Source organism: Zootoca vivipara, chromosome 1 (genome assembly GCF_965207765.1).
Source record: "Zootoca vivipara chromosome 1, rZooViv2.hap1.1, whole genome shotgun sequence".
Taxonomy (NCBI): Eukaryota; Metazoa; Chordata; class Lepidosauria; order Squamata; family Lacertidae; genus Zootoca; species Zootoca vivipara.
In genome coordinates, this window is record NC_142582.1 from 43,693,513 (window position 1) to 43,708,757 (window position 15,245).

The window sequence follows — 15,245 nt, forward strand, 5'->3', positions numbered from 1 at the left end:
ATAACAACCAGCATTTAACGGATTCTCGCAGCTGATACACAGTCAAGTCCATATTTGACAGCATCTGACAGCTAATGCAATAGCATTTAATAATCTTGTCCTAACTTTATTTATTCCTGGCAATCAGTCAGAAAATCTTTCACATTAAATAGGCTGCTTTTTCTGTTTTTAGGATGTTTGATTTGATCCATTACTGTTGCTTATGAATATTTTTAATACTGTTTTACATTTGTTATTATAAAAAAGCATAAAAAGATAAAACACCTTCGTGAGGCAAAAAAACACACCCTTATATGACTGATTCTATTATTTTTCTCTTTCGATAATTAGTAAAAGGACACTATAGCAATTTTTATTTGTGCTGACTTCTGTTCTTTAAGCTTACATTTTCGTTTGCTTAGGCAACTGAGCTTCAGTAATTGCCAAAGTTTCTTAGTAACTCTCTCTCTCTTTGCCATTACAAATATTGAAGCAAATAAAAGGTTTGAAATGAATGGGTGGTGTGTTTTTGATATGATCTGCTGAGTGAATTTTAGTACATTATTTTAGCATCTAGCAATATCTTGCTATTGATTATTCTCTTACTAACCATCTTAACTTTCGTCCAGAATTTGCAAATTAGGCGGAACATCAACACCTAATATGTAAATAATTTACTTAAAGTAAATTGTATCACCAGAAAACATTTTTTTTGTTTTTTTTAGATGTTGGTCATTTTATTTGGCTTAGAATATTAGCACTGTTGTATATTATAATAATAAAATGTATTCAAAGAAGATGATATTCAGTTAAGTCAAACTAAAATCACTGGATTAAAATTAAAATCACTGAATATAACTTTGTTTAAATAGATGTATCCCATGCTGAGCCTGAGATCATTTCCTGTCATGCTTTAAAATTATTCCCACTCTTTAAATCTTGGTTTACAATTAGCTCATAAATTTTGACAATGTTCCTTTTATTCTTTTGGATTTTGGTGGTCAAATCCCAAAACACATTTTAATTCAGGTTTTTTCTTTGGGTATTATTTTAAACTGTGTTGTCCCTACAGTTTCTCAACAGAAATACTGAACAATTGTAGATTCTCAAAACCTAATACCTTAGATGATTATCCTATTATTATATTGTTAAAGGTAAAGGACCCCTGACAGTTAAGTCCAGTCACGAACGACTCTGGGGTTGCGGCGCTCATCTCACTTTACTGGCTGAGGGAGCCAACGTTTGTCCGCAGACAGTTTTTCCGGGTCATGTGGCAAGCATGACTAAGCCACTTCTGGTAAAACCAGAGCAGCACATGGAAACACCATTTACCTTCCTGCCGGAGCGGTACCTATTTATCTACTTGCACTTTGACGTGCTTTCGAACTGCTAGGTTGACAGGAGCTGGGACTGAGCAATCGGAGCTTACCCTGTCGCAGGGATTCGAACCACCGACCTTCCGATCGGCAAGCCCAAGGCTCATTGGTTTACACCACAGCACCACCCGCGTCCCTATTATATTGTTACATTACTGAAATAGCATAAATTAATTTTAAACCACAGTATTAACAATTTTAAAAATAAACTTCTTTCTTTGCTTTGTAATATTCAAATCTATCCATCCATATAATTCTACCTTTACATCTTGGATTTTATAAAATTCAGAAAGATAATGGTTTGGATCCTAAGATATATAAAAATTTAAGGAAATCCCCAGAAGGAAAGTTCTCTGTCCCCTCCTCTTTCCTGCAGCCACTTGCACATCTGAAAAGCCTCCGGAACAAACTCTCTCCAGGCTAACTATGAGCTGTGATCTGGGTTTGAACAACACACTAAGCAAAACTTTGGCTTACTATGCAAAAACCTTGGTTTGTCTCAAAAAGACTATGGAGGAGCAAAGCAGCTCTTTTCTAGGAGTCCACTTACTCACATAGGCCTGCTAAACTGTGGTTTGGCTTAGTGTGACATGTATGCCCAGTCTTTAAGTCTTGCAATGATTACAGCTAAAGTTCCTTAACTTAAGACAGATAATTGGTCGGACATAAAATGGGCATGAAATTTGTATATTTATTCCTAATTTTCCCTTCATATCTTTATATATTGTTTTAATGTACTTTGAAATATTGCCTTTGAGTTTCTGTTTCTGTAAAATGCAGAACAAATGTAGCTATTCCAAGTAATCAACCGATTTATACTATTTTAGTGATATATGTGAGCCACTTTGAAGATCAAATTTGTGAATAGATGGGATATAAATTCCATAGCTCATTTGCCTGGAAATATTTTGCTGTGATCTAACAGCTGAATCTCACCGAGAAAGCATGTTTCTGGGAGTGGGAGTATTTGGAATGGAATTAAAAGCCTTTCTGTCAAAGAAGTTGAAGCGCGACTTTGAAATACGAGGGAAGGAAAAAGAAAGGCTATCCTATTTTCAGCTCTCATGCCATATATGCAAATATCAGTAAGTGCTAATAATTATAGTCATCCATCATATATGTTATAAAATTCTGAGCTCATCGCAGATTCCATGAATGTTGAAACGTTTATGCAGTCTTGGGCACAATAATTGAAGGCATCTGAATGTTAGTAGGCCAAGATTAAAGTGTTCTAATGAAGTGCCAATGCAGTAATGACATTCCAAAGAAATACATGTCTAAGGATATGTTAAAAGGGCAGCTCAGTAGGTTGAATGGCCTTCTAAGGTTCTACCAACACTTTCTTCCTCAACAGCCCACCATTCTCTTCTCCTTCTCTGGCCCAACTGCCCCCCCCCCCGACTGTCACTTTCCCAAAGTTACATATTCCCTTAGCAGTGATTTCCAGGACTCCCCAGAACTGCCTAACTAGCTACATTTTACTTACCCCCGTTTTCCCTAGTCAACTTGCTGTATGAGGTATATTAAAAACCAAAATAGAAGCATTAAAAAAAAACACAACTCATCGCAAAACCACATGAATATACACACATCATCTGCCACATAGCACCCCCTAAACCTGCTCCAGGTTCCGTCCCCGCAATCTTCTAGAGCAGATTTGTGGGCAGAGGAGAGGGCAGGAAAGTTATATTGCACAGCTACAAGTAGGTCTGACCTTTAAAAGCAAAAATGGTATGCAGGAGTCAAATCTGCTTGCTTTTCCCTATCTTAACTACCTGCAGCCCTATATGTAAACACTTTTCTGTCATCTGGAGCCGCTTCTGGTTTCAAGTCTTTGCAGATGTGCAAATAGGGCAGTCAAAAATCACAACAGATTTAGTAGTTAATGTGCTGGCTGACAGGCTGTAAACCAGTTTTGAGGGAAATATTATTGAAGTAACTTGGACAGAGACACCTGCTGCTCTACTTTTAAAGAAAGGAGTTGATGAGAATTGGAATCCAACAGCATCTGGAAGGTTCCTCATTACTGTTCTTAACATACTAGCCCCTTTAAATTACTTAAACTTTGCCTAAACATCTCATTGGGTTTGGAGAGTTAGGGGATAAGTGATATAACCACTTGCAAGGATTTTTGAGATATATGTGCAAGAATCACCATGGTCTGCTGGCTAGAAACCAATCAGTTCTTCCAAACTATCACACTAGCTTTATTTTTCCCTGATTTTTCTTCAGGCTTAGATTAGCCATTAAGTATAGACTATGGCATCAAGTTGTAGTGTAGTTATATATGTGTGCCTGTCAGTAGACTAGGTTAGGGCCGGGCAGAAAAAAAGATATAAATCTTATGTTAGATCTCTGAGTGATTTGCAGTAGATTGGCAAGGGTTTTGGACTCCAAAACAACAGCTGCACAAAATGATCCCTGTACCTTTCACTACCTTAAATTACATTACTGAAATGAGGTATGATTAGAATAATCAAAAGTGGACTTATTTGTGGAAAGACTGGGATATTTACCCATCTTTGAGTTAGGTGCTTATTCATTTCCCTAACGGGCTTCTTTAAAACTTCCCAGAACTCAGATGCTAATGGCTATTGCAGTGTGCATGACCATATTTTAAATCAAAGCAAGGGGTGTCTTCAAATCTGTTAACCAAAACAGCAGGAAAATATCCATGGATGCTTTTATACTTCTGGAATGCAGTGGGAAGGTATGTGTCTGGCTGCCTATGGGACCTCTTCTGTAAGCAGGACCAGAGGATAAATATTGTTACTCTTTCTGCAGCTATTGACTTCCATAAAGATAATTTGCTCAGAGCAGAAGACAATGATAATATATATGGTTCAGAAGAGGGCATTCTGGCCTCGAATCTGGTGCTATTCTTACCCTGGTTTCTGGACTGTAACCAGTTCTGTCTTTCTCTCCTTCCACTATTTCTTGTGCAGCTGGTGTCCAACATCCTCATCTTCATCTGCACGAACATTGTAGGTGTGTGTACACACTACCCAGCTGAGGTGTCCCAGAGACAGGCATTTCAAGAGACCAGGGAATGCATTCAAGCTCGTCTACATTCTCAGAGAGAAAACCAGCAACAGGTAAAAGAAAAATCATGATAATACATTCAAGGATGAGGGTTTTTTTTAGCTTGATTATTTTGTTTTGTTATATATATATACATATATATATATATATATATATATATATATATATATATATATGGTGAACAAATCAAATTTACAGGCTTTTTGTGTGGCAATATGGGCCTTGCATAGGAAGAATACAGAATGTTCAAGTAATTCTGATTGAAGTTGTGATTTGATAGAGACCTGGCTTTTGCTGCCCTTTGTGGCTGCAGGAGAAAAGTTCCCAGTACTATGATGATGTTTTCCAAGGTTCAACTGTAATCGTTGCTCAGGCAAAGCCCAAGTCTGACCCCAAAGCTTTACTATATCTATCAGGTTAGGAGAAATCAGTAGGTGGTGTGTGGGGTGAGGGAGGTAACCATCATGAACTGGGAAAATATCCTACTCCTGAGAACATTTTGATTTGCAGCACTGAGTAGTTTGCACTGAGGGATGACTGGAGTAATGGGAGGTTCAGGCAGCACTGAGTAGTTTGATTTGCAGCACTGAGGCCAAAACTGTGTTCCTGGTTCCAGTCTTATCACAGAACATTAATTTACTTCATCAGCTTTAATTAATAGCATCCTTCTGTGAGCATGGTTCATGGTAGAGTGTCTGTGAGCTATTTAGTTAATTTGAGAGCATCTTTAAGATGCATGTAGGGAATTGTTAATGATATATTTAGAGAACTGATGATACACCTATAGACAGAAATTAAGTCTGATTCCACCCACATTGCATAGATGCATGTTTTCTTATCCCGTACCCAGCTGCCCAACTCCATCTAATGCAAATAGAGAAAAGTAACTTGGGGTTGCAGCTAATCCTAGTCCTACTTAAAGTAGACCCATTGAAGTCAATGAACATGACTAACTTGAATTCATTAATTTCAATGGGTCCACTCTGAATAGAATTTAGTTGGCTACAAGCCATTGGAATTCACTTTTAGACACTCACCAGTATGCAATAATTACTTCTGAAACTGAGGTGTCAGTGATTCATATGTCACCTTTTGAACCCTTTTGGTTCTAATGTACACAATAAAGATTTTAGTGCTTTTTTTAATATCCTTACTTTGCTATCTTTCTGCTCTGGTTGTTTTGGTCTCATACAGGGACTGAGAAAATGCACTACTGAGAATATGAAACTGGTGTTTTCCCACAGCAAACGTTAAAATGTGAAAGTCATCCATGCATGTTTATGTATCTTTTAACATATGTACTTTGGGCCCATAAAATTTCCCAGATGCCACCTTTACAAACAATTGTAGTGTAGTGCAATGGAGAAGATTATCTTCATGCTTTTGTTGTAATGTGTGAAGCAGCAAAGTACACAAGTTTCCAGTAGTGAGATGGTGCTTCTTTTATTACTTGGCCACAATCCTCAGAGGCAGACTCAGAGTGAAAGATGATGCGGGTTTACTGGACTTCATCGCAGAGGACACTAGTTCTTTCTTCACTGCTTCCAAGCCATAGGAGCAGTTACAGAACAGGGCAATGGTCCTTAAAAGAATACACAGCACCTCAGGGATGACTGGAGTAATGGGAGGTTCAGGCCAGTCAGTCTTCAGAAGGCTTCAGCCTGTTGCTGAGGCAACAGCTCTTCCTAAGTAAGTCCTAGCAAGCATTGGCTGGTGTGAGCTCTCCAGGGTGCTGACAAATTACCCAGCCCATAATCCGGCTGGATTTGACTGGACGTGCCTTGCTGTGACCCTGCTTTTTTGAATATAGCTTTTTTTTCTTATCAGCATTAACCTGGCCTCCACTGGGACTGTAAGCCAGCAGAAGGCAGGACAATGCCCATACATTTCAGTATCAGTAGAGAGTTCTGATCTTCAATATTCACATTTGACACAAGAAATACAAAACTTGGATGCAAGCCATGTGTTGTTGTCATTTCTTCATAGTTACTGAAGCCATAAATGTGTATTAGAAATTGCATTTGCTGCTACATAACAAATAAATGAAGCCAAATTTCATGGATGATAATTTGTCCTATGGCCTACATAGAGCCCGTGGAATAGCCACAAACAATGTACAGTCAACATGCATTCTGTGCACCACCAACTCTGTTAAAACAGTTACCTTTTGATGTTGCTAATGAGTGTCTAACTTCTATGAATGGCAGTTAAATTGGAACTGGAGAGAAATCTGATGGATTATGACTTGCTTAATTACTGAGTGGAATAGGATCTTAGATATCTTGATAGAGGCTGGCTTTATGGTAAATATCCATGATTCTGCCCATTCACTGCAGAACTGATAGCTTCATTTTGTTTATATGAGATTAGAAAAGATGTGTGCTTGTGTTGTTAAATAGAGAGCAGGCATGTTAATTGGCTCATCTGTCTAACACCACAGGAGCGCCTCCTGCTCTCCGTACTTCCTCGCCATGTTGCCATGGAGATGAAAGCTGACATTAATGCCAAAAAAGAAGATATGATGTTTCATAAAATTTACATCCAGAAGCATGACAATGTCAGGTAAGTGCAACAGTAAAGGAGTGGAGTGAACCCACAACAATATGTATGTCTGAGAGGTACCGGTAAGGATAAATGGAATTTCTATGTTTGCCATTTTTAGCAGCAGAACTGCAAATCACAGATATATCTTTAAGGGAGAGAGGGAAACAAAATTCAAAGCAACTCCAAACAGACTTCAGGCCTTTGTGTGAGTTTAAGGTTACTTCTTTGGCCTTTTCCCACCTTCCCTTTCCTTCTACAAGGTTTGTATGTGAGAGTAGAGAGTGAGAGACTAATATTTGCTGGTGTCACATGTAGGGAAAACCATGCACATAGGAGGTAAAACAGATTTGATTTGTCTTTACGTCTTGTTGTTTAACCAGTATAGAAATAATTTGATGTTCTTATCTCATATGTCCATGCAAAGTGAAGTTTCATTTTGAAAGTAGTACAAAGCAATAACTTACCACTATGGATTTATCTGCCTAAGTCATATGCTGAGTAGACCTTTGAAATTAATGAACATAACTAATTTAAGTCATTTGGTTTCAATGGGTGTAGTCTTGAGTCAGATACAATCCTATATCGTCATCATCTTTTTTTAAAGCCTTTTGAGTCCTAAGACTCATAGGTTATTTGAAAAATATTCTGATAAGATTTCCTAGCCTAGGCAGCAAGTGATTGCATGCACTGATAATCTGATTATCTTAATTTGTGTGTTTGCCTTTAAAATGACTTGGTCCCAGTGAGTCAAATTAAACCAGTGCACCAATGCACAAACTATTTAAGCAGAAATGCTTGGACTGACTTAATTAATCTTACCAAATTAATTGAAAATTAATCAACTGGAATCAAAGTAGTACAGCATAACTGATCTATGCATTTCAGTCTGTGCTCTTTAATTAGAAGAAGCCTGCCTTAATTGGCCTTGTTGACTCCAGCCTTATATACATTTGACACTTTTATGTGGTATTTGAAATGAGACTTCCAAGATCAGAGTCCCCATCCAGCACCCTCACTGGATTTAAACCTTGTTTATTTATGTCATGTAAACAAGCAACTAGTTTTAAAAGGAGGTCAGTTTGCTGAGATGAAGGGAGAACAATTAAAGATGAGAGAATGGTCACAAGGTGGAGGAGGTTTGAAAAAAGATAGCTGAGAAAGGGGACGTAATTAAGTATGTGTGTCTTAAGATAAACAGATGAAAATGTTTGCTGTATTTAGCTAATTGTGCCAACACATAAAATTGCAAGTTTAAATACTGTGTAACAACTCCAAAGGGTAGATACTCCAAAGTTTAAATACTGTGTAATAACTCCAAAGGGTAGAAATTTATAACTGAGGAGGGTAAATATATGCTTTCACATGGTTTTCTTATCTGAGTTCACGTGGATAACTGCTGACTTGTAAGTAGCCATTTTCCTGGTGTCTAAGTTCTTTTCTCCCTCTGCCCCTCTCAAGACATCAAAATGTCACAAATAACTAAAACAGGCTATTTAAAATTTCCTGAGCCAGTAATTTCTGTGGCCTTCCCTTCGTTACAAGGATAGGTGTACTGTATATAGGAGACTTGTAAAAAAAATATCAGTTTGTGTAATAGAAACAAAGTTGTTGTTGTTGCTGCTGCTGTTGCTGTTGCTGTTGCTATTGTTGTTTTATTTGTACCCTGCTCATCTGACTGGATTGCCCAAGCCACTCTGGGCAAATATAAATGTATAAGCAATAGCCCTGGACACATAGTTATCCTAGTTATGTTTGGGATGTCCAGTTTGCCTTTACAGTAATATAAACAAGGATCTAGACTTGTAAAACAGATTAAACATGTTTGAGTAGTCACTAACAACAGTTCAGAAACTAAATATGGACTTTGGCAAATGTTGAGAGGCCAAGTCCATCTAGTTCCAATACCAATACTCTTTCTTTTCTGATCTGCCTGTCTCAGCATTATCATTTTTTTTTGAAACTCAGCGTCTCGGTAGCATAACAAATGGCCCAACCTAGGTATAGTTGTTATACTACTGGAGTCAGCCTCTCTGTGGTGAGTGATTCTGGTCCATGACATGTATAGGACTTACTTACTGCATGGAAGTTGGATAACTTCACATTGAACTCCACAGCCCTGTGCCATATTTTTTGTGGAGAGCCAAAGTGACAGCTAAGATCCGTGCACTAAGTGGGGCTTTAAATAACAAAACAAAAAACCATGTCACACAGAAGGAGGAGGCAGTTTTCAGAATTATCCACTGATAGACACTATGACCTGTGCTCTGGCCATTGTGCATCTGAAGTTGTATTGGCAGTGTGTGGTGAATAGGAACAGATGGGGAGTGGGGGAAGCAACTGAGGAGGTAACAACAACAAACAATTAATGACTAGAAAGATTCAGCCCTAGCTCCCCCCTCCCCCAAGAGCAAAAGTAGCCCTACTTTTTTTCTTTTTTGAGTTTCTAATTTTTATTTTCAGTTTTTGATAATTTTCAAATATACACCTTACAATCACATACTTCCAATACATATTAGACTTCCATCCTCCTTTTTGTGGTTTCTTATCTTATTCAAAATTTTAACACTGCATTTTCCACTGTGCTCCATTTTTAAATTATTCTACAGTTAATCTTGATAATACTCTTACTAATGCACTTATTTGCATGCCATGATGTTTGAAATATACCACAAAAGTTCCCCGCTCTTTAATAAATTAGCTTTCCTCTTGGTTTCTTACCACACCTGTTTATTTTGCCATTTCGACATAATCCATCAATTTAATCAGCCATTCTTCCTTGGTTGGAACAGCATCCTCTTTCCATCTCCAGGCAAATACCATTCTGGCTGCGGTTGTAGCATACACAAACAAATTTCTAAGGTCCTTTGGAATTTCTGTATTAACTATGCCTAAAAGAAAAGCTTCTGGTTTTAAAAGTAGCCCTACTTCAGCCTGATTAAAAACGTTTGCAATCTCTCTCTTGTTGCTTCAAATCCACCTTTAAAGCCTGTTGGGATTTTGGTGAACACAGAGTTAAAACACTCTGGAGGTGTTCTGATTCTCTGGGTGTCTGCCCACAAGTGATACGTGCAATTTCCTTTGTTTCAGAGTTCAGTTTTAGTTTTGAGTCTGAGAGTCCGAGTATGAGTTTTCTGCCGGAGACGAGTGTGTAGGAGGGAGTGCTAGAGATAAGAGCTGAAAACATGCAGCTAGCTTCTGTTGGTTTTGCTGTTTCTTTTATGCTTCTGTAATAAAGTTAAGTTAGTTTAGAAGCAACGGAGTTGAGTCTGTTTTATTGAAGACACAGACTGCCATCGTTCCAGCTGCGCTGTAACTTTGCTGGGTCCGAACAAGAAGAAGCTTTGCAGAGCGAGCTGGGGAGCGTACTGGACAGCCATTGAAGATTGGCTGCATGGGTCTAAGGATTTAGGACCCACTAATGAACATTACAACACTACATTTATCACAACATCAGCTAATGAACACTGAACTGGGTGCAGTCCACCTTTCATGCATGGCGGTCCTGCAGGGACTGAACAAACCTGTTTTTTTCGGTCTTCTAGGACTGCAAAATAGCAGGCTTGTTAGCTATTAGCTCACAATCCATGCTTGGGGCATTGCCTTTGGCTTGTTGGGTCACATTGTGAAGGCTTGCCCTAAATGCATGCTTCAGCAAGGCCAAGCTTTTCTGCCTAAGATATGCTTTGATCAATCACTTATTTCTGGTTCCATACCTTCACCTGCAATTTTCTTTAATTAGCTACAGGTTCTCTAATGCATACATGTAGGTTCCTTGCACATATAAGCTGCACACAGGGACCAGCTCCATATGCACACTAGGTCCTCTGAGCTGGCCTGCTTAATCCACTTTTTCACACAGTACATAGTTAATCAATAGAAGTCATTTCCACAGGAGGCTGTGATGGCCACCAACCTAGGTGGCTTTGGAAGTGGATTTGACCGATACATGGAGGAGCGGGCTACCGATAGCTACCAGCCGTGATGGCTCTGCTCTGCTTCCACAGTTGGAGGCAACTATGTACCTGAATACTAGTTTGTGTTATCCAGGAGGGGAGAGTGCTCTTGTGCTCAGTTGCTGCTTGTGGGCTTCCATTTGAGGCACCTGGTTGGCCACTGTGAGAACCAGGTGGTGGACTAGATGTGTGGCCTGATCCAACGGGCTCTTCTTATGCTCTTATGCTCTCTTGGCACTCTGCTGGTGCTCCATAAATGCTAGCCTGAGCACAGTGCTTTGGGCTGGCAGAAGGTGGACGCCTCAGTTGAACAGGGTTTTGTGTCTCCTCTAGATATGTCTCTTGGGGAAAGATCCCTGCAAGTGTTTGCTGCTGCTGGTGGTAATGGGACCAGGAGGTGGCATTGGTTAAGTTACACAGCAGAGAGCAACCAGAGGACAACAGCTCCCTGTGACCTTGGCTGGTTTAGAAACCATGCCATGCAAGGGAAACATCAGGTTGGGAAAGTCCTGCATTCTTACGCATCTGTGAAAGCCACAGATCCACGTGTGCACACAAAAAAGGGCATCCTATCCAACTATGCCCTCTCCAGTTGTAATGCACACATCTCCAGGCTAATTCATCTCTGAAGCGTCTGTGGAACACCTGTCACATCTGTCAAAGCACACAAATGCTCTAGTTAATCCACTCCTCCAGGGGATGTGCAAGGAGCAGTTCTGGATACTTCAGTTTTTTCTCATACGACAAGTGGATACCAGGGAACAGTCTAGAGGTTCAGTTAGGCCCATCACTGTTTACTTTTCAGCAGGCAGCTTCAACTTACCGGTATCTTTTTTCAGCATGCATTTTTTGCTGTTGTCTTTTAAACTGGGTCTCTGACTGCTAATGTTTCAAGATTGTGGTTTTTACTGTTGATGATTTTGGCTTTATTGTTTCTAATTTTGTTGTTTCTAATTTATTAGCTAGCTTGAGTATAATTTTATAAAAATGAAGAGATAGAAACAATGAACATAAATGCATAAAATAAATAAACTCAGGAATGGGGCAATAATAATTACAATTCTAGGGCTAATTTACCCAGGATTTCCTGTCATGCCTGCTCATAAAATATTTTAATCTAGTTGCTGTTATAGTGTTGCGTAAGTAGAAGTTAGTGATGATGTGAAATCTATTTCAGACTCATATAGTCACTCGTGATGTGAATTATGACTATACAGTATGTTGACATTTCATGGGGAAGCAAACATCCCCACTCTCAGAAAGTTAAAATGTGAGAAACTGCTTTAGCACAAAACAGTCTTGCAGCAGAAATTGATCTTTGCCTCACATCTGTTTGTGAAAAATAATGGTCATTGTCAAAAAAATTTAAATGGGATTTCCAGGAGCTCTCAATTCACTTTTTAAAGTAAATAACACAAACTGCACTGTTAAAGCAGTCTTTTTTCCCCATCTTAGACTAGTTTATAGCAGACATGAAAGCACTAAGATATGCATAGATTGTTTTTACCTCATGGTTTTCAAATGGTAACCCATTGCCACAATTACCCCTTAATGGTATCTGGAATTTGCCAAATGTAGTCATCTTAGCACTAGAAAAAGAGGTGTCAAGCTCAAGAACAAAAATTGCTCACCATTTATATGCCTCTAAATTTTTCTCACCAATGTGTTCTTTTTAGAGGTTGTATCCAGATGCAGGGAGAATGACAATTTCTGTTAAGTGTTGTGAAATATGCTTTGATTAAGGAGAAGCAGTTGTTGTCACTGTCAGTTAATTAGAATGGCTTGAAAGATGGAAGTTAAACCAGCATTTGCTGGAATACAGCAGTGGACTTGACAGTTCTGTAAACAAAATACATGTTTAGCTTTCTAATGTGGTTTGTTTAATGTACCAAAACATACCAATTTGTTGCTTCATTTATCACTGTTTAAATCCTTTTAACAATGTAGTAGTAAGCAGTGCAATCTGCTTCAGAATTAGTTTTTCTTGCTTCCAACCATGGTTTTTGACTTACCGGTATATTCTCAATGCGGGTATAGGGCGGTATGGAAATTCAATAAATAATAGTAATAATAAAGTCTGTCTGTAGAATGGCTTTTATTAAATTTGTCTGTAATTATACTGGGTGTCCTTTGTTAAAGATTAATAAAGTTTGAGCGTGGTGGAGGAGTGTTATTTGTATACCATATCTAAAGTGTCAGTATAAAACAGCAATAAAACAAAAATGTGTAGTAGCCAAACACAGTCCATGACAACATTAAAAACGGAGAAGAGTAGACAGTAAAAACATAAAAACAGCATTGAAGACTTAAAGAACCAAAAGGTCTTCACATCTGACCTAAGCAGTAAAAGAGTTGCTACTGCTAGGGATGGACAAATCTATCCATTTTGGTCTCTCTGTTTTTCTCATTTTGGCTATTTTAAGTTCAGTTCACCACATTTCCCCATCAGTTTGCAATTTTTTTTAAAAAAAAAGTTACCAGGATTTCTTTAACATTTTCAGCATTTTGTGCACACTTTTCCTAATCTACACACTTTTGTATGCAATTTTTCCTAATACTGTATATGTATTTTGCAAGCAATTTTTCATAATAGAATGCTGTTTTGTACATTATTTTCAGTAGCAGATGCACTTTTATCCACTGCTTTACCCAAGATACAAATTTTGTGCACCTTATTTGGTGAGACAAATGCATATCCAAATTTGGAGAAGTGTCTTGTTTGGAGAAGTGCAAATGAGGTAGGTTCACATTAAAATGCAGACTAAACCATATTCCCTCCATCCCTAGGTACCACTGATTACATTTGCTTGATAATGGTGTTCTATTGCTGAGGGCTCTCCCAAATCTCCTGTCTGTTGGCCATTCATTCTAGGCTAGGCTCATTCATGGCTAGGCTCTCTCTGGTCTCGATTAAGCATTTATTCTGATTCCATTGCTGGGAGGTTATACAACAATGATAATTCATCCCAATTGACTGAGTATTTATGTATCTTCTGTTGATCATTCATTCATTCCATCCTTTTCAGTACAGTTCCCCATAATAGCAAAATAAAAATCAGTTTCTTAGAGCAATGATTTAAAGTTAAAGGGAATTATTTCCCAGCAAGGCAGGTGCCTTAACATTTCTTGGATGATGATAATTGTTTGGAAGTTTCCTGTTAAGCCTGGAAGTGCAGCGGTGGCCTCACACTTGCCGTCTGCAGCCTGCTTATTACTCATTGCTTGAATCACTGGCCCCTCTCCTTATTTCCCCAAATAGAGGGATACAATCTTTCATGCTACAACCAGACTGTGAAAAAGGTACCTGCACCTAGCAGCAGTCATTACAATAAATTGAAACCAGCTTCAAATGTATATTATAGCAGAATGAGCAGCTACCAGGTATCAAAGGAAACACTTTCAAAGTAGTGGTGGTGCCAGATTGCTCCCTCCTGGAGATACGTGGCATTATAGAAAGCACTTATAAGAACAAACACTATTTGTTAAATCATCAAATGTCCTTCAAATCCAGAACTGCACACTATTGATCATTTTACAGTAGAAAGACATTGTGACCTGACATCTGGAAAGGGTATCCATTGATGGCACTAGCAGTAGGTGAGGTGGAAGAATGCCTTGCCTAAGAGTGTGCTTTGTTGCTTCAAATATAGACATTCCACAGCCCCACCGAGGAAAAGGGGCTCTGCTGTGCCTTTGATGTCAACAGGGAACAGAAAACTTGTGCTCCAATTGAGACTGGATGGGGCTGTCCAGCCTTCAAAACCAGAAGGACATACCAACTGTTGTACTCGGCCCACCACAACCGCGTTCACACTGAGTACATATTCAGCAAGAACAGCTTCTTTTATGAGTTTTCTGTTGGATTGTTCAGTGTGGCTGGCTGAGAATTGAGCTCAGTTGGTGCTGACCAATGTGGGCAGCACAGCGGTGCTTATGGTTATTTATTTATTTGAAATGCATGTGCTGTGTTTTCAACATGGGATCAAAATGTCTCACTAGAGAGAAAGATTAAAAACGACATTAATAATATAATTTTTAGAAAGATAAACTAAATGGCTATATGGATTGATTGAGGCAGATACCCTGTTTCTCATATTTTAAGACATACCCATAAAATAAGACATAGCAGGATTTTTAAGCATTCAAGGAATATAAGCCATACCCTGAAAATAAGACATAGTGATAGGCGCAGCAGCAATGCTGGCTGCAGCAGGAGGAGGAGGAAAAAAATAAGACATCCCTTGAAAATAAGCCATAGTGTGTTTTTTTGAGGAAAAAATAAATATAAGACATGTCTTATAATATGAGAAACACGGTATTATCTGGTTAAAAACATCCAAGTGGCATTCCA

General features: G+C 38.6%; 1 protein-coding gene across 2 annotated transcripts in view; it reads left to right on the forward strand.

Annotated features, from left to right (window-relative positions):
- ADCY5 (adenylate cyclase 5) overlaps positions 1-15,245 on the forward strand; it is a 184,088-nt gene that overhangs the window by 99,804 nt on the left and 69,039 nt on the right. For both annotated transcript variants that reach the window (XM_035128989.3, XM_060275982.2), the window contains 2 exons: positions 4,301-4,450; positions 6,838-6,959. In XM_035128989.3, the coding sequence (XP_034984880.2) occupies positions 4,301-4,450; positions 6,838-6,959 (272 nt within the window). The remainder of the gene's footprint in view (positions 1-4,300; positions 4,451-6,837; positions 6,960-15,245) is intronic.